We start from the raw sequence: 18,257 nt of genomic DNA on the forward strand, positions 1-18,257 counted from the left end.
CAAATGGGACTCTGGAAAGGCTAACCAGGCACCGCCAGACCCATATGTTTAGCCCAGGTCTTATATTTGTCTGAAGCAATCCACTACTGGTTGTAGCAGAAGGTCAATAAACCATTTATCTGACCTTCCTGTCCTCAACCAACATCTAACATTAACAACATCATCAGTTATGAATCCCACTGAAAATACTGATTCCTGTTCAATATGAATTTCCTGAGTTGTCACATGATCAAAAGTAATATGTCTATGAAAACCTAATGTATTTGAATGTATCTTTTTTTAAATATCCCCCTTAAACCTTTCAGCTGTGTCCTTCTCTACATGGCCCCTGGGCAATATGAAGCTCATAGTTAGGGTTAAGGGTTAGGATGATGAACCCTGGCATAGGCACTGGGCAGAGAGAGGTCAGGGTGTTAGAAGGGTTAAGTATTTTTGTTTTGATTTGTTGTATTGTGTGGTGGCCCCTCCCAGCCCCCTCCCCTGGGGTCCGTGGCCCTGGGGCCGTTATAAATAGCCCCGTGGGCTCCCCCTGCTCTGACAGTGAGGCTAAATGTCTGCAGGACATGCTCAACCTTTGTCTATCAATGTTCCTCTACTAACCACCAGCAGGGTTGGCATATAGAGACCAACGCTCCGCTCCACACAGACAGGACACAGGTCTCTATGCCTAGACTAGACAGAAAGCGACGTTGTAGGTCATTGGAAGTCAGTAAAGTTAGTGACTCCTAGAGAGTTGCATGTGGAACTGTTGTTTAAGTGCGGAAGCATCTTTAGGTTTAGAGAGGCACTTTATGCTTTTAAGTTTGCTGTCTTGTTTTTTGTTTATACTACCTTGAAGGCATCACTGAGATAGTCATTATTGATACAGTAAACAGAGCTTGGTGACTCAGAAGGAGAATACACATTTTCTCCTGTTTTCGCTCCTCTTTTCATCCCTCCATTGCTTTGGGGTAGCCTCTTGACTTTTTGGCCACAATGTGGGAGTTCCGGTCCATGTCGTTCTGGCGGGCAGTGTTTGCCGAGTTCTATGGCACCATGTTCTTTGTGTTCTTTGGTCTGGGGGCGGCTTTGCGCTGGACCACCGGGCCCCACAACGTTCTCCATGTGGCCTTTTGCTTCGGCCTGGCCGCTGCCACCCTCATCCAGTCCATCGGTCACATCAGCGGGGGACACATCAACCCGGCCGTCACCTTCGCCTACCTGATTGGCTCCCAGATGTCCCTGTTCCGCGCCTTTTTCTACATTGTGGCCCAGTGTCTGGGGGCGCTGGCCGGGGCCGCCGTGCTCTATGGGGTCACCCCCAACAACATGAGGGGAAACCTGGCACTCAACACGGTAAGACTACCTGACCAATGACAGGTGATGTAGGAATGAACCAGGGTTGGGGTCAATTCCATTTCAATTCAGCTGAATTTAAATGGAATTGACCACAACCCTGATAGGAAAGTCTGTGGAGACAATCACACATTTCAGAGTTCCATTGTCATCTGCCATGAATAAATTAAATTAACTTGACAGGTGATAAAGAACATCTGTGTGTGTAACCACGACTTCTTTATTTTTACTCTTTTCTACATTGTAGAATAATAGTGAAGACATCAAAACTATGAAATAACAGATGTGGAATCATGTAGTAACCAAAAAAGTGTTAAACGAATCAAAATATGTTTTATATTTGAGATTCTTCTAAGTAGCCTTGATGACAGCTTTGCACACTCTTGACATTCTCTCATGGGGAATGCTTTTCCAACAGTCTTGAAGGAGTTCCCACATATGCTGAGCACTTGTCATCAAGGCAAAGGATGGTTACTACATGATTCCATATGTGTTACTTCATAGTTTTGATGTCTTCACTATTATTCTACAATGTAGAAAATAGTAAAAAATAAAGAAAAACCCTGGAAAGAGTAGGTAAGTCCAAACTTTTGACTGGTACCGTAAATATATATATTTGAACAACGTTAGATGTTATGAATAGTTAATAGTCATAAAATATCTGTAATTAAATGTGTACAAAAACACCACTCCACATTAGAATACATGCGCAATGTAAGATTTGCCAATTATACTTTTTTAGTGAGCTATTTTTATGTCTTCAAGGTTTAACCTATTGATTGATTGACTGACTGTTAGAGTTTTTCATACCGGCCAATGGAGTAGAAATAACTTCAAAAAGTGAACAGTAATCATTCATTCAACTGTCTGTTCTATCTCGTCCCCCTTCTCCAGCTGCAGCCAGGTATCAGCCTGGGCATGGCCACCACCATGGAGGTGTTCCTCACCCTGCAGCTGGTTGTCTGCATCTTCGCTGTGACAGATGAGAGGCGTAATGGACGCCTGGGCTCTGCCGCCCTAGCCATCGGCTTCTCTGTCCTCATAGGACACCTGCTGGGGGTAAGACATGTATTCCAAATATATAACATATATGTTTATAGACCATAGAATACAGGGAATTGTATTGGGTGAAAATGGGCTTAGACACAGGGTTGGGTTGGTTGAAGCTTTGAGATTTTTAGCACTTTAAAAATGTTGTATTTACTTAACTTTTTTGACAACTGTTTTTAATAACTTGTAATAATGCTGAAAGAGCAATAAACTAAACTAAGAAACATAGGCTTGGAGTGGGGTGGTAAGAGACCATTATGACTCATTATGATATGATCGGGGCTAGGTTTCCCAAATGCGGTGTAGCACTAAGATCATCTTAATTCCATTGAAATTGAGTGGACGAAACATGATTTTAGTGCTACAATACGATGCTTTTGGGAAACCTGGCCCTGAACAATATAGAACATCAGTCAAAGTGGGATATTTAGGGATAGGTCAATTCCAATAATGTATATGAGTAGATGATGTCAGAAGCAGGAATGCCTGATTAAACATGGGAATCACCATCTCTGTGACTACAAAAGAGAAGGGGTGTGTAATCCATTGTTTTGATGGGGTTGGTCAGGACTCTAGATAGACCAATATGAGGGCATTAAAAAGTACTATTGTATGATGTATGTAGGTTTTTCACCACTGCACTCTACATACTGTTACCAAAATATAACCCCGGTCTATTCTCTTTGACATAGATGTACTACACTGGTACTGGAATGAACCCTGCCAGGTCCTTCGCCCCCGCTGTCCTGGTCAGAAACTTTGTCAACCACTGGGTAAGACACTTTGTTCACACCTTACAAAGCCACAACGTACAGTAATTTAAAGATTTTACAACAATTTATAGCAATTTACAACTTACAATATGTTGTTTGGAGTTTAGAACTGTGAAATAGCTAGATGAACTCACCAACACATTCCCCTTTCTATCTCTCTCTTTGTGTCTCTTTCTCCCTCTCCGGTCTGGTCTGGTCTTGTGCCAGGTGTACTGGGTGGGTCCGATGATTGGTGGTGCTATGGGAGCTATTATCTATGATTTCATGCTGTTTCCCCGCATGCGTGGTCTCTCTGAGAGGATGGCCATACTGAAGGGCACCAGGCCCCCAGAGGCTGAGAGCCAGCAGGACACCCGAGGAGAGGCCATCGAGCTCAAGACTCAGGCCCTATAAGCCTGGTGGAAGAAGGTTGGCTTTTTGAACCCCCTATCCCCCTATTCTGTACCCAAACCCCCTCCGAACCCTCAACCCCACCCAACACACACACATACCTCTTCCCTCCCTTCCCATTTAACCCACCCACACACATAGTACATATGGACCATAGACACAAACCCTCCTCACCCTCACAACAATTCCACCTTCCTCACCATCCTCATTCTCACTCTGCTGATCCAGAAACAGCCCTAACCACCCTCCAACACTCCACCACTGACCCTCACCCATACCTCCCCCCTTGGACTGCAGGATAAAGACGTAGGGTAAGAAGAGGACTTAGTTGCCACTGAAGAAAGCACCCTGCTGTGGCCTGTGGTGTAGGGAATGGCTCACTCCTGGCTGACCAGGTGGCTATTACTGCTCAGGACAGGGGCATCTCTCTCTCTCGCTCTCTCTCTCGCTCATTTGTAGTCTGCTAGGAGTGAAGCTACAGTAGAGCAGTGGACTTCTGCATGCTTTTTCAATTTTTTCATCCAGTTTGAATCTCTCCCTTGTGTTTTTTTTGTTTTTGTTTCATGAAACTTCGGGAACCTGACATGTATGTTATATTATACCTTTAAAGAATTTATGAGGATTTTATTCGACTCAAATTCCATTTTCAAGTCTTGCGTGTGTTGTGTGTGCGTGTTGTGTGCCTGTTTTAGCAAACCATTTTTATTCTGGCCTTTTTTCATTACCACAATTCCTTTGTTCGTTATCATGCTTTGTTGTCTTTATTCATCACGCTGTAGCCTATTCTAAGGGAAAGAAGCATCCTTTGCCCCCCTCCTCCTTCATTGATTTTGCTACAGTAAAGTTCTGATTCACTACTAGTTTTATAGACAACATGTTTAGAGTGCTCCCCTTTTATCGCAAAGCCCTTAAATTTTTGCATTGAAGTTAAATTGTTCTGAGTCTGTGTCTCTTCAAGGGGAGCACAAACACAGTCAGGTTTATATCAGAATAAACACACAACACACAAAATTGAACAGGTAATTTGTTAACTCAATCTCCATCTCTATTTAAACACATCTTGAAAGGGAAAGGGGGATACCTAGTCAGTTGTACAACTGAAAGCATTCAACTGAAATGTGTCTTCCGCATTTAACCCAAACCCTTTGAGACAGAGAGGTGCGGGGGGTTGCCTTAATTGTCATCGGCGCCCGGGGAACAGTGGGTTAACTGCCTTGCTCAAGGGCAGAACGACAGATTTTTACCTTGTCAGCTCGATGATTCGATCCACAAACCTTTCGGTTACTGGCGCAAGTCTCCTACTGCAAAGCTACCAAATTGTACATTATTATACATTTTTTACTACAAAATTCCACTTCTTTGACCTGTTGGCTCTCCTTGACTTCGATACAGCCGTGTTAAGTGCCTAAGAAGATAAAAGGGTTTTTACTGTATGCAGTTCAGTACCAGTATTGTCTGTACCAGACTGTTACGTTTTACTCCGTTTCTGGAATGCCTTTTTTTTTTCATTAAAGCTTGTGCCCTTATAGCGGATTTATGTACAGACGTGTGACAGCTGGATTGGCTTTCATTTCGTGTCATTTTATGTAATAACAACAACAAAAAACCTGACTGGCTTTATGTGGATCAAGCTCGTTTTCTTAGTTGATTGTAGTTCTTTCTTATACATAACCTTTTAAAGAAAAAAAATCACCCAAATGTGGCTGAAAACCAAAATGAGTGCATGATGATGCAGTGGCTTCTTGCTGGTGTTAGCAGACACCTGGTGCGTTTTCTCTTCTCTCTAAGGGGAGAGGTTCTCTTTTCTCTCTAGGGGAAGCGGGATCGATTTAAGATCAGGGAGTTATTTTCAGTGTACCGGTAAGTCCATCCACCTCTCTGATATCTAGTCTGTTTTGCCCTCCAAACTCAGGTTCTTATAACCTGGTCCTAGTTCTGTTTGTGCTATGTTGCCACCAAGTTAGCAAGACAGCACAAACAGATCTGAAACCAGGCTATGGTTCTTAAACCTGGGGGGTAAAAACAGAGAAGAATCGAGGAGATAATCACCTAAACTGAGGCGATTTAATTCTTTAGCTTTGTGTTACTAGGTGTGGACGTGAGGTAAACTAAATGTGCACCTGTATGATCTCTTCATAACATCTGCATCAGAGGGACATTAAACTTGGGAGGTCAAACCCCCCTTTTTTGACTCCTAAGTCCTACTCTTCCCTCCATTCCTCCTTCCTTTCACACCCTACCTCCTCCCGCTGTTTACAAGGCGGCCATTTTGTGTTCCGATCTAAAGGTGACAGGAGAGTTGATGCTGCAGGGACTCTTGTGATGCGATGGAGGGGTACTGCAGTGTTGAACCAGCTCATAGTGTTATTACAAACCACTTCCATTTTCACTACTTGATAGAGCAGTAAACTGAAGACATGAAGCCGATTCTCCTTTTACATTCACTTTCATTTCGCTTGATTCCTCCAGCGGTAGATAGAATAGATTTCCTTCCTAATTTTAGTTTATGACTTCTGTTGAACATTTTGAAATTAAAATAATTGTTTGTATTCCATTGAAAAGCTTTGTGATGTACAGTGTAAAATGTAATTTTTTAATTGACCATGATTGTTGAAACTGGATGGATAGACAATATAATTTCAAATCTATACAATGTCTCCTCTTTGGCCATTTGGTTATGAAAGGTATGGGAAAAGACGTGATACAGTATAACAATATGCTTGGATCCTATCAAGAACATATTATAAACATACTTTCATAATCAGAGAACCCTGGATTTATTATTTTATGTAAAAAAAAACTTCCTAAAATTCAGATTCTTCTGTCGGTCTGTTTTTTTCTAGATTGAACTGTAGGAAAAACAGTTTTGATGTTCATTATTACCAGGGAGATAGATGACAGGTGTGTTATATCTTTATTTTCACAAAACTCTCAATTTTACACAAATATCTTTTGGTAAATGGGCAATGTCTCTACTGGTCTCAATGACATACAATATTACAGAGCGTTCATTTAGGGTACTAAATTCAATAATATAAACCCAATTTGCTCCAATCCCCTTGAACCGAATATACATTATTTCTAACCAAATTGTAAAATCTAACCGCAATATAAATTTGATATTTATTAACTCCAACAGGGATTGAATTTATGTAAGTAAAAATGGACCTGGAATTAATGGTTTGTGCATACATCTTCAATAAGGAGAATATTACCAACATTAAGACCTCAATTAGTGTGTGTTTACTAAAGTCTCATATTATTCTCTCTGAATGGCACACTGTTGTGACATTTAGCATGCTCCTATACTGACCCAACAGCAAATCATTTTATTGAGGAAAATGAAAACTTCAAGTGGGACTGTCCAAAAGGTAAGGTATCCTAGACTGGCAGCACATAATATTGATATGATGGTTCCTAATCTGAATAGATTCTCTCAATAGCCTATATCTGGGTTTGTAGCCATGGTAGACCATCAGCAGTACCTGGTGGCCAGAGGATGTATAAGCATGTAAGTGACAATGCTGAAATAACAAATGATCTTTGTTCATACCCTCTATTGGAGACATGTTATTCTCACTTTAAGTAGCAAGAGACACTGTATTAAACCGGACAACCTCCAAACATGAACTTAGTCTCAGACAGTTTATTAGAAATACGGAAACAAAAATTCCCACTGCATTTAACAAACTGAAATTTATTTAACCTGATCTGCAAAAAAAAAAGAGAAGAAGTTGCCGAAACATAGTAGTGCATTTGCTTTAACACTTGCAAATTAAATTAGGTAATTTATGGCCAAGTTGTTTTTGTTATGTTTCTGCACCCTTTTGAAAATAGAATAAATAATATTTTTGACATCTGCTCCAACACTTTTGTTTGATACAAAATGTCCAAAATGTTGAAATAAACTACCGGTATATCCTTTGAAAATGTTCGGTATTTACATTGATATATAATAAAGAAAAAACATCCTCGCAAAATGCGATTGCACGGAAAGGTTGTATCATTATAACGTACAACTTAAGTTATACTGTAAAATAAGGTTAACATGCATATTCATTTAAATACCTCAATATTTAAAATCAATTAATGAACTATTACCTGTAATATTTGCACGTTAATGTACACTGGGAAAATATTTGCTTAGAGTTAAAACTATAGATACATAACAAAAATCAAACTGAAACAAAATGAACAGTATGAACAATAAAATGGGACATTTTTAATTTAAAAAAGAAACTACTTTATTGAAAATAGGCGGTTGTTTTGAAACCTGTTTTTTCCCCCTAATTTACAATTCACAAATATGTCTAAATTTAATACGTAACCTCACAGACATTATTAAATATAAAAAAGGGAGAGGTGGGGTGTAACTAAGATATTATCCCATCAGAGCAGGGCCACATTCAGCAGGCAAATATTGTCAAACGTTGCAGATAGAAATAGCATGAATAGAACCGACATGATTCCTTAATTCTACATGTCAGAGGCGTGTGTGATCTACATTACGTATTTCAATCTGAATGTTCCACAACTTGGCCCCTGGTTAAGTTAAAGGATGATAGAACTAAACCCCACAACACATCATGGAAACAACAGAATTTTCCATGCAGAATTAGAACAGCACCACACTAGGACAGTGGCTAAAGAATGCTCTGGTGTCATGTTACGACAGACAGTCTTTCATCAGCGAGTTTCCTGTGATGCGTTTGGAAAACTGGTGACGTTTCCTCCTTTCAAATACGGCTACCAATAACTCATCTCTAATTTCTCTCTTCAACCGACCTTTGGAGGCTTTACTTCCTTGTTGTCATCGGTTACAAAACGTCCTTTAATGCTCCCATTACTCCAAGTCTGGCATCTCTGAAAAGTTAGAAGACTTAAGGTAAAAAGTCAATCTACCAATTCCACAACATCACTCATGTGTGGATGGTATGAGGATTTTCAAGGAACTTAAAATTAAATGTACTGTGAAAATGCTCAAGAATGTCTGCTTGCTACATTCTTTGGTCGTGTGCTAAAACGTTATCAAAACTTACTTTCATCATCACTGTCGTGCTGTAAATAAAAGAAATGGACGATTAGTGTCAAATTTACTCAAAACTGCAAAACATAAAAGCAAGTAGATATCCTTTTCCTTACATCATCATATACAGTAACGTTACATGTTTGCAATTCCTTTGATATTTGCTGTAAAGTTAATTTGGAGATAACAAAAAAAGAAGAGAGAAACAAACCTCTTTTAGACCTTCTATACCACCCATGCCCAGATCTGGCATACCGTCTTCTCCTCCCATCGTGTTCATCATCTGAAAATAAGAGACAACAATCACTGTTTGGACATAAAAAATAAAAAAAATACAATAATTGAACACATTTATAAACATTACACACTTTGTGCAACATGACATGCTTGCTTTTGCTTGCCTCTGAGAATTTGTCGAAACTGGACAGATCCTCATCAGAATCATCTTCCCAGTCTTTCCAGTTGTTGAAGTCGACACCCAGCCATTGAAACTGTGGAAAACAAAACAGACATCCCAAATCAACATTTTAACCAACATTTAAGACAAAATGCCCCTCTTATGTGATCTTAGTCTCAGAGTAGGAGTGCTGATCAGTTTGACCTTTTTGATGAATAAGATACATGAACATGAGGGATGTAATCCTAGATCAGCACTCTTACTCCGAGAAACTTTCTGAAGAAGAGCCCAGAAATTCAAAACAGAAGAGGGAATGTAGAATATTGTACCAAAACATTTCTGACCTTTGCCTTGTCCTTCGTTAACCGTGGCCATGCAATACCCGCCTTTGCTTTCTTTAGACAACACAACACAGTCCTGTCTGTACGTTTGTGCTTGGACTCCTACAAGGAGAAGAAGAGAGATGCTCATAATATATTACAAGTCATTTTGTATGAGGGATCATCTTTTCATCCTATTTAACATCCAGGTCATTGCAGTTGGTGATTCAGCAGCTAAATGAAAAAAATAATACTTACATTGGGGTCAATTGAGTCGAAAAGGTCCAATTCATTTTGGTGTTTGAGGTTTTCAATCCCGCCAACACAACTGAAAAGACAGAACAGAGTAAAATACAGTGACTTCAGAAAGTATTCATACCCCTTGACTTACTTCACATTTTGTTGTGTTACAGTCTGAATTAAAAATTGATTAAATATATCTATTTTTTCATCCATCTACACACAATACCCCATAATGAAAGTGAAAACAAATGTATTGATAATTAAATACAGAAATCTCATTTACAGAAGTATTCACACCCCTGAGTCAATACTTTGTAGAAGTACCTTTGGTAGCGATTACAGCCATGTCTTTCTGGGTAAATATCTAAGAGCTTTCCACACCTGGATTGTGAAACATTTTCCCATTATTCTTTAAAAACAATTTAAGCTCTGTGAAATTGGTTGTTGATCATTGCTAGACGACCATTTTCAAGTCTTGCCAGATTTTCAAGTAGATTTAAGTCAAAACTGTAACTCAGCCAGGAACATTTACTGCCTTCTTGGTAAGCAACTCCAGTGTATATTTAGCCTTGTGATTTAGGTCATTGTCCAGTGTCTGGTAGAAAGCAGACTGAACCAGGTTTTCCACTGGGATTTTGCTTGTGTTTAGCTCCATTCAGTTTCATTTCTATCCTGAAAAACTCCCAAATCCTTAACGATTACAAGCATATCCATAACATGCTGCAGCCACCACTATGATTGAAAATATGGAGTGTGGTACTCAGTAATGTGTTGTATTTGCCCCAAACATAACACTTTGTATTCAGGTCAAAAGGTGATTTGATTGTCACATTTTTGCAGTATTACTTTTGGTGCCTTGTTGCAAACAGGATGCATGTTTTGGAATATTTGTATTCTGCACAGGCTTCCTTATTTGCCCTCTGTCAATTAGGTTAGTATTGTGGAGTAACTACAATGTTGGTGATCCATCCTCAGTTCTCTCTTATCACAGCCATTAAAGTCTGACTGTTTTAAAGTCACCATTGGCTTCATGGGTTAGGGCGGTTTCCTTCTTCTCCAGCAACTGAGATATGCAGGACGCCTGTATCTTTGTAGTGACTGGGTGTATTGATACACGATTAAAGTGTAATTAATAACTTCACCATGCTCAAAGGGATAGTCAAGGGGTGTGAATACTTTCTGAAGGCACTGTAGATGAACGGTTTGCTCATTCAGACAGTAATGGCCGATAAAATTCATCTTATTCCTGGACTAAAAGGAAAATAAATATTATTTTTAGTCCAGGCAGGATTAGGTTTAATCTGTGTCCGGGAAACTGCTTCTGCAAGTGCAATAGACGTAATTTATGGACAGCTCACAATTGACCCTAACATCAGTGTCAATTAAACTGCAGTGTGTCCCGGGTAATGGTGAAGCAGCTTACCGAAAATCAAGTTTTGATTGTTCAAACTTTACTTTAAGATCTTTGCTGTCTTCTACCAGGAACTCAATGAACACTGAGTCCCTTCTGTCAAACCACTTTGCTGTTGCTGGCTGCCTATTGGACAATAGAGAAGAGAAGACTTATTAGTCCAATACAAAGCAACAGCCAATGTCTTCTAGGTTCTGTTCATAAAATCCAAACATAAAGACTTGGGAAATTGCAAACCCATCATTAGGAAATTGGGATGGAAAACAATGAAGGGATAAAATACTTTCATTTTGGATGCAAAACTGAATAATTTGCTGTTTAGAAAGCAGTCTCCGGGTCTGTTGCATGCGTCATCAGGAGAAACAGAAAAAGCATGCACGTTTAATTTAAGCATTGACTAGCTAACGAAGATAGATAATATTGTTTGGTTACATTCAATACAATACATCGAGTACATTCATCATCAGGTGGCCAAGCTAGTCTAGCTCCTCCACCCATTCAACCTGATCCAAGGTTATACTTGATCAGGTGGCTCATTGTCACTGGTCTCTGCCCTTATTTCAGTGGTTTTGCTAGCAATTCCTAATGGTTATTCTTGGCTAACCAGATCCAACACCCTTCCATATATGAACTAACGAGCTAGCTAGACAGGTCACATGGAATGTCACTCCAACTTGCAAGCCAGTAACGTTTGCTAGGCTAGTATATTTGCAAGGAAATAGCTAGCCCACGTGAATAAAGGACTATCTGCTCATGTAACCGTTGTGGAGAACTAAAGCCCAGCCTTGCATTACTGATAATATCTCATTACGGCTCAAATGAGACTTTTCCTGGCGTGTAAAGCTGACAATTCGACTAGAGTGAACTGACAAGCGCTCCATTCATTCCCACTAATCGTAACCCCATGTGCATGTAGGCCTAACGTTAGCTAGCTACGGTTAGCTAAAGCTATAGCGTTGCAGTTTATGTCCCGTGGACAAAATGTACTTTTATTGCAGAGTTGCTATACATACATGTCGGAGCATTCCAGACAAGTAACGTTGGCTAGCTAACATAGCTAAGCTCTGAGTAACAAAACTTGAAGCTAGCTATGGCTAAATTGCTAGCACGCTACCCTGCATTCGCAAGGGTGGCCATTGCTTTGGACGCTAGCTCTCTCATCCGACCCGCCATCCCACACTTACATCTCTTGCGATCTAGTTCTTTCCGCTCCAAAAAGGCAGTATTCGTCACAATGTGCTGTTGGATAATCGAGTTCAATCCGTAGCTAAATATGACAGGGCAAAATGTTTCCTCGTTCTCCTGCGCAATGACGTATCTCTCGAAATCGCTGGTTTCACTATCACGGTCTGGAGACCTTTCTGGATCATTCTCTCGTGCCGGGGGAAGTTTCTTGCGCGCGCTTTACCTGAAGCCTAGGTTGAACGCCGTTACCGTGGCAACACGCACACACACGATCTGTAACATTTCAACGATTTCACCTGTACAACGCAGGTGTGTACGAACAGGTGTTACGTGTGTAAACATTTTATTAAATATATATATATATATATACATGTGATTTTTGTATTTAATTACCAATAAATGGGAAACATAAATACACTAAACAGAAACAAAATCTTCCATATCCTTTATTTTACCGGGTACATTGACTGAGAACACGTTCCCATTTGCAGCAACGACCTGGGCAATAGTTACACGGGAGAGGAATGAGCCAGTTGTACTGGGGATTATTAGGTGACCATGATGGTATGAGGGCCAGATTGGGAATTTATCCAGGACACCGGGGTTAACACCCCTACTCTTAATATAAGTGCCATGGGATCTTTAATGACCTCAGAGAGTCAGGACACTCGTTTTAACGTCCCATCCGAAAGACAGCACCCTACACAGGGCAGTGTCCCCAATCACTGCCCTGGGGCATTGGGATATGTTTTTAGACCAGAGGAAAGAGTGCCTCCTACTGGCCCTCCAACACCACTTCCAGCAGCATCTGTTCTCCCATCCAGGAACTGACCTGGACCAACCCTGTTTAGCTTCAGAAGCAAGCCAACAGTGGTATGCAGGGTGGTATGCTGCTGGCTCCTTATTCAACAACTTTATTTCTAGCCTTGAAATAAATTCAGACAACGTCTATTAAAAGGTTGGACTGGACCTGGTCCTCATGGTTGTTAGGTGTTTACATGGTCAGCTCCTGCAAAGAAGAATTCAAAAGGTTTTTGCATTTTAGGAGATTCCAACATGGAATAGAACAGAAAATAATCTAGAACTGTAATGTCCAGATGTGCCTGTAATCACCTTACAACATAGAAATCAAAGAAAAACGTAAATTACACATGATATTACATTTACAACAGATTGACAGCCAATTAAATATTCTTACCATGATGGCATTGACGATGTCATTGTTGCTTTTGAGCGCTCATATAGCCTTCAGTCGAGACACATTGGCTTGTGACATCACCAGTTCAATGTCCTTCACAGCTGTCTCATCAACCTGCAAAGCATGATGGAACACATTGGTAGTGCATAAGGAACTGCTTATACTGTTAGAGCATAATGAGGAAGTAAAAACTGCTGACGTCATAAACAATGTTTTATGATAGTTAAGTAAACGCCAGAGGATGGAGGTTGGTTCAAGATCTGACAGAACAGCACAAACAGATATGGGGCCACGCTAACTTCGACCCTTCACCTCTTCCTCTCTGCTCTCCTCTTGTATACTGTGGGCTTCTGTGTGTTCTCCTGGATGCTGGACGTTCTGTCTTCTCCCTGGACCTTGAACTTCTCTGCCGCTGCCAGCTGAGCTTGTTGGGACAACTACTCAATCTGGAAGAAAAGGAAATCCACTCTCAGAAAACAGAATTGCAAGAATATCTCTAATTCATAAAGAACTTAACATAAATACTTTAATTAATAAATTGCTTATGGCATTTATAGCAATTTTTTAAGGTATTTGTAAACTTTTTGAAAGTAATCACATCCGATCTGAAATGAGAAGACACACTTTTTCAGATCCAACCCAGATGCAATGGATAAATGATTATCCTCGCATTTCTGATTACTACTTAACCCTTGTGTGGTTACATTTTCAATGTTTACTAAAATAGTTATTATACAATAATTTTTTTTTTTACCTGCGACTCATTGGCCTTGGCTCATTTTCTGTGACGAACATGTAAAAGATTACATTTTCATTGAGTGCACACCCCCCTACACATTTATATTACATATGTGGTTATCCAAGTGTACTAAAATTGTGGAAAGGTGGGTGTGTAGGTACAAACACATCAAAATTAAACAAAAAGGTTTGCTGTGGGACTTCACTCTTGTCTTCCTCCTCCCTGGGCCTGTTGTTTCAACATAGTACCAAGAACCTGTCTGTCTGTCTCCCTGCCCGTCTGCCTGTCTCCAACTTTTCTCGCACTCTTTACCCTTTGTAGTGCGTGAAACTACACAAATCAAATCAAATGTATTTATAAAGCCCTTCTTACATCAGCTGATATCTCAAAGTGCTGTACAGAAATCCAGCCTAAAACCCCAAACAGCAAACAATGCAGGTGTAGAAGCACAATGTTATTACAATACATTGTGAAAAATTCTGTATTTTCCCACACTCTACCCCAGCCGGTACAAATTGGGACACATCAAATAAATAGCTTTGCATGTGTGGCTCCATACCACAATCAATCATTGAGCAAAAATAATCTCTTAGAAATCATTTTTGCAGAGAGAGAAGCTAGTGTTTTCCAAATATGAGGATCATGTCTCTGTCAATTCGGAGTCTGACAGTGAGTTGGAAGAAGAGGAGAAGATTGACCCTCAGCCAGCCCCAGGACCAGCCCATCAGCAGACAGCCCCAGGACCAGCCCTTCAACAACCAGTTCATCAGCAGCCTGCAGGAGGAGAAATAAGCATGTAAAAAAAATGGTGCAATTGAATGGTCTTCTTGCCCAAGGAATGAGCCACCCCACATGGCTGTCAATTTGATAGGGATAAAACTAGGGCCGACGCAGATGGTGGTTACTCATGTGCAGGACATAAAGTCTTCTTTTGAACTGTTCATCCCAGACACCATGCAGAAAATCATTCTGGACCGCACTAATTCGGAGGGAAGGCACATTTTTGTAGAGAGATGGAAGGAAATTGACCAAACTCATTTACGTGGATACTTTGGGGTTCTTATCCTTGCTGGTGTTTTCAGATCCAATGTGGAATCCACAGAATCCCTATGGGATGCAGAAACTGGCAGAGAACTTTTCCTTGTTACAATGTCTCTGGAAAACTTCCACATTATTTTCAGGATTATCCGCTTTGATAACTGAGACACCAGACCAGCTCGGCGGTAGAGACAAGCTAGCTGCAATCAGGTCAGTGTGGGACAAGTGGGTGGACAGCCTTCCCCTGTTTTACAACCCAGGGCCCAACGTTGATGAGCAGCTTATGCCATTTAGGGGCCACTGCCTCTTCAGGCAGTACATACTGTCTAAACCCTCAAAATATGAAATCAAGATCTGGGCTGCCTGTGATGCTGCTTCATCATATGCGTGGAACTTGCAAGCGTATACGGGGAAGCCAGATGGAGGAGCCCCTGAGAATAATCAAGGGATGCAGGTTGTCCTGGACGTGACACAGGGACTCCGTGGCCACAACATCACATGGAATAAAAAACGTACTTCGCACAAGCTGGGACAGGAGCTCCTCAAGAGGAAGTTGACTTGTGATATTCTTCAAATCTTGGACATCATCTGAATGGCATTGAACCAAGATTGGAACAGAAGGAAGCTCCAGAGGAGACGGCTCTTTCTTGAGGAGCTGGGAAAGGCATTGGTAAGACCTCAAATCCAGAGTAGGCAACATATCCCAAGGACCACAGCTTCTGCAGCCATCGTGAGGAGGAATCAGGAGGAGGATGCTGGTGCCCCATCTGCCCGACCCACAGAACCAACAACTCCAATACCGGAAGTAAGTGTGAGTGATGTTGTTGCATGTGTGTGTGTCTGACTCTCCTGCCTTGGCCTGCTGTAACTATATATGTGAGTGAGTGAGATGTTAGTACAATTCCTGAACTAAGTGTTTTCATCATTCTAGATTGTAGCCGGTAGCATCAAGAAGGACAGTAAAACAGAGATTAAGTGCAAAAAATAAATTTGCAACACACAGTAAAACTGTGTGTGTAGTCCGGCCTTAATTTGTGTTCAATGGGGCACATTTATAATTTCCATAAAATACTGTATGTAAAAATTTTCCTTACAATTTGTTTAGTTCAAAGCAATAAACATCAATAGTGATGAAAACTGATTTGTTTACAAAAATCACATTTTATCAACAACAAAAAACGAATTGTGCTTTTATTTATAAATGTGATCTAGCAGAGAAAACATCTAAGTATTAAGTATTTTTACGTAAATTGTTATGGCTGTTTTGTTTTAAAAACCCAATAACATTGGGTGAACATTGGGTGAATAACAGAAACATAAACACCACACAATGGTTCAAATAGTGTCACTTGCCTTAGCTTCCCGAAGAAAATGTCTGGCTTGGGGATGACAAACAGGATGTTCTTGGACTTCCTGATGTTAACCCTGGTTTTGCCCATCACCTGGCCTGGTGTTGATAGAGAAGATCATTGCTTTATTCTCCATAGAAAACTTGTGGTCCATAGGAAACGTATTGCCTATAGTGTGCAAGAAACATATTGTCCGTAGGAAACTGATCTGAAAGTCATTACAACCATTAAAAAGGGCCCCACCAGAGGGCAAGGCCGACCCCTATTTCAACATAATTCCTGTCCTAGAGGGGAAATGCTTGTTTAGGTTCCACCTCTGAAGAATTACATAGCAGTGATTTCCAGGTTGAGTGGAGAAACAACAAAAAAGGGGCATTGACAACAGAAGGTGTAGCTAGCTAGCATGCTAACCTTATCTTGCTATTTAATACTATCTGTTGTTGCTGTTTTTTATTTTTCACTACACCGTATACAAAAGATTAGCCAGCTGTCTAGGCTATGGCTGGTTCTGGAGCTGGATTTGTCATAAGCATTTAGGGGAAAACTTAGCCATAGTTGGATAGCGGAAACGAGTATATTTGACTTCCCCATTGATTGTTATCTCCAATGTTTTGGCATTTTCCATAAATTGCGGACTCAAATCCGCCATAGAAATAGAAAGAATAAGATGAAGCTCTGATAATATGGGTAAATATTGAACGGTTTGGACTAGAGACTAGTTCTTCTACACTGTAATGGACACTGTGCAAGCTTTGGTAGGCTGGCAGGCTATTCGGCTGCGGTACAATAAAGCCAAGTCCTGTGCTCATAGTTCTCACAGGGGAAGTGAAATTATAGGTTACAACGACTTTGCTCATGATGCATGCCGCAAATGACATGTAACAACAGCACAATAAATGTTACTTGAATTTTCTTTTCACGGTGTGCTATTTCATTAAAGGATACACACTTGTGGTTTCTAGCTGCACCAATGAAAGCAGTGGAGCGTGTAGTGAAGCATATATATATATAATAGAGAGTGTATATATATATATATATATATATATATATATATATATATATATATATATATATATGTATAAATAAATAAATAAAAATATATGTTTTACGTGCTCCTAACCAACTGTGCTATTTTGTTAGTTTTTTTGCGTTGTTTGTAACTTTAAAAAAAACTTATTTTGTACATAATGTTGCTGCTACCGTTTCTTATGACCGAGAAGAACTTCTGGATTACTGACCTCGAACAGGAAGAAGATTTTTCCTTTAACGGGTCCGACGAGTCGTCCCGAAGAATATATTGCTTTTTCGGGAACAGGCCCAAATCTCTGTCATTTGCGTGAAGAAAAGACAGAGAAAAAGGGGGCAGAGGTCGGGCTGCCTTCTAAAAATGTGTAGGCGAGCGAGTAAACTCCCACTGCCAGCCATTTTATTGGCCAACGTGCAATCATTGGAAAATAAATCGATGGCCTACGATCAAGATTATCCTACCAACGGGACATTAAAAATGGTAATATCTTATGTTTCACTGAGTCGTGGCTGAACAACGAATATAGAGCTGGCGGGATTTTCCATGCACCAGCAGGACAGAGAAGTTACGTCTGGTAAGATGAGGGGTGGGGGTGTGTGTCTATTTGTCAATAACAGCTGGTGCGCGATTTCTAATAATATAATATTATCTAATATAAGTCTCAAGGTATTGCTCGCCTGAGGTAGAGTACCTTATGATAAGCTGTAGACCACACTGACCACACTATCTACCAAGAGAGTTCTCTACCAAGAGAGTCTCATCTATATTATTCATAG

At 40.4% G+C, this 18,257-nt stretch overlaps 2 protein-coding genes and 1 pseudogene across 3 annotated transcripts; 1 reads left to right on the forward strand and 2 right to left on the reverse strand.

Moving 5' to 3' along the window:
* The first annotated feature begins 526 nt into the window (after positions 1-526).
* mipa (major intrinsic protein of lens fiber a) lies at positions 527-4,175 on the forward strand. Its single transcript, XM_024383876.2, has 4 exons — positions 527-1,335; positions 2,230-2,394; positions 3,078-3,158; positions 3,366-4,175. The coding sequence occupies exons 1-4, from the start codon at positions 976-978 to the stop codon at positions 3,549-3,551; spliced, it is 792 nt and encodes a 263-aa protein (XP_024239644.1). The 5' UTR covers positions 527-975; the 3' UTR covers positions 3,552-4,175.
* Positions 4,176-7,174: 2,999 nt separating this feature from the next.
* Positions 7,175-12,340, reverse strand: LOC112221665 (prostaglandin E synthase 3). Of its 2 annotated transcripts, none has more exons than XM_024383877.2 (8): positions 12,130-12,340; positions 10,958-11,071; positions 9,550-9,619; positions 9,316-9,414; positions 8,943-9,065; positions 8,786-8,857; positions 8,588-8,606; positions 7,175-8,411 (listed from the first exon to the last, which is right to left on the reverse strand). In XM_024383877.2, coding segments are annotated over exons 1-8 (519 nt in total). In that variant the 5' UTR covers positions 12,132-12,340; the 3' UTR covers positions 7,175-8,391. The 2 variants fall into 2 exon arrangements, with proteins under 2 accessions (XP_024239645.1, XP_024239646.1); XM_024383878.2 differs by having other exon boundaries at positions 8,976-9,065; positions 12,130-12,337.
* Positions 12,341-13,124: 784 nt separating this feature from the next.
* Positions 13,125-16,544, reverse strand: LOC112221500 (annotated as a pseudogene).
* Positions 16,545-18,257: the final 1,713 nt, after the last annotated feature.

The sequence above is a fragment of the Oncorhynchus tshawytscha genome, linkage group LG22, assembly GCF_018296145.1.
Source record: "Oncorhynchus tshawytscha isolate Ot180627B linkage group LG22, Otsh_v2.0, whole genome shotgun sequence".
Lineage (NCBI taxonomy): Eukaryota > Metazoa > Chordata > Actinopteri > Salmoniformes > Salmonidae > Oncorhynchus > Oncorhynchus tshawytscha.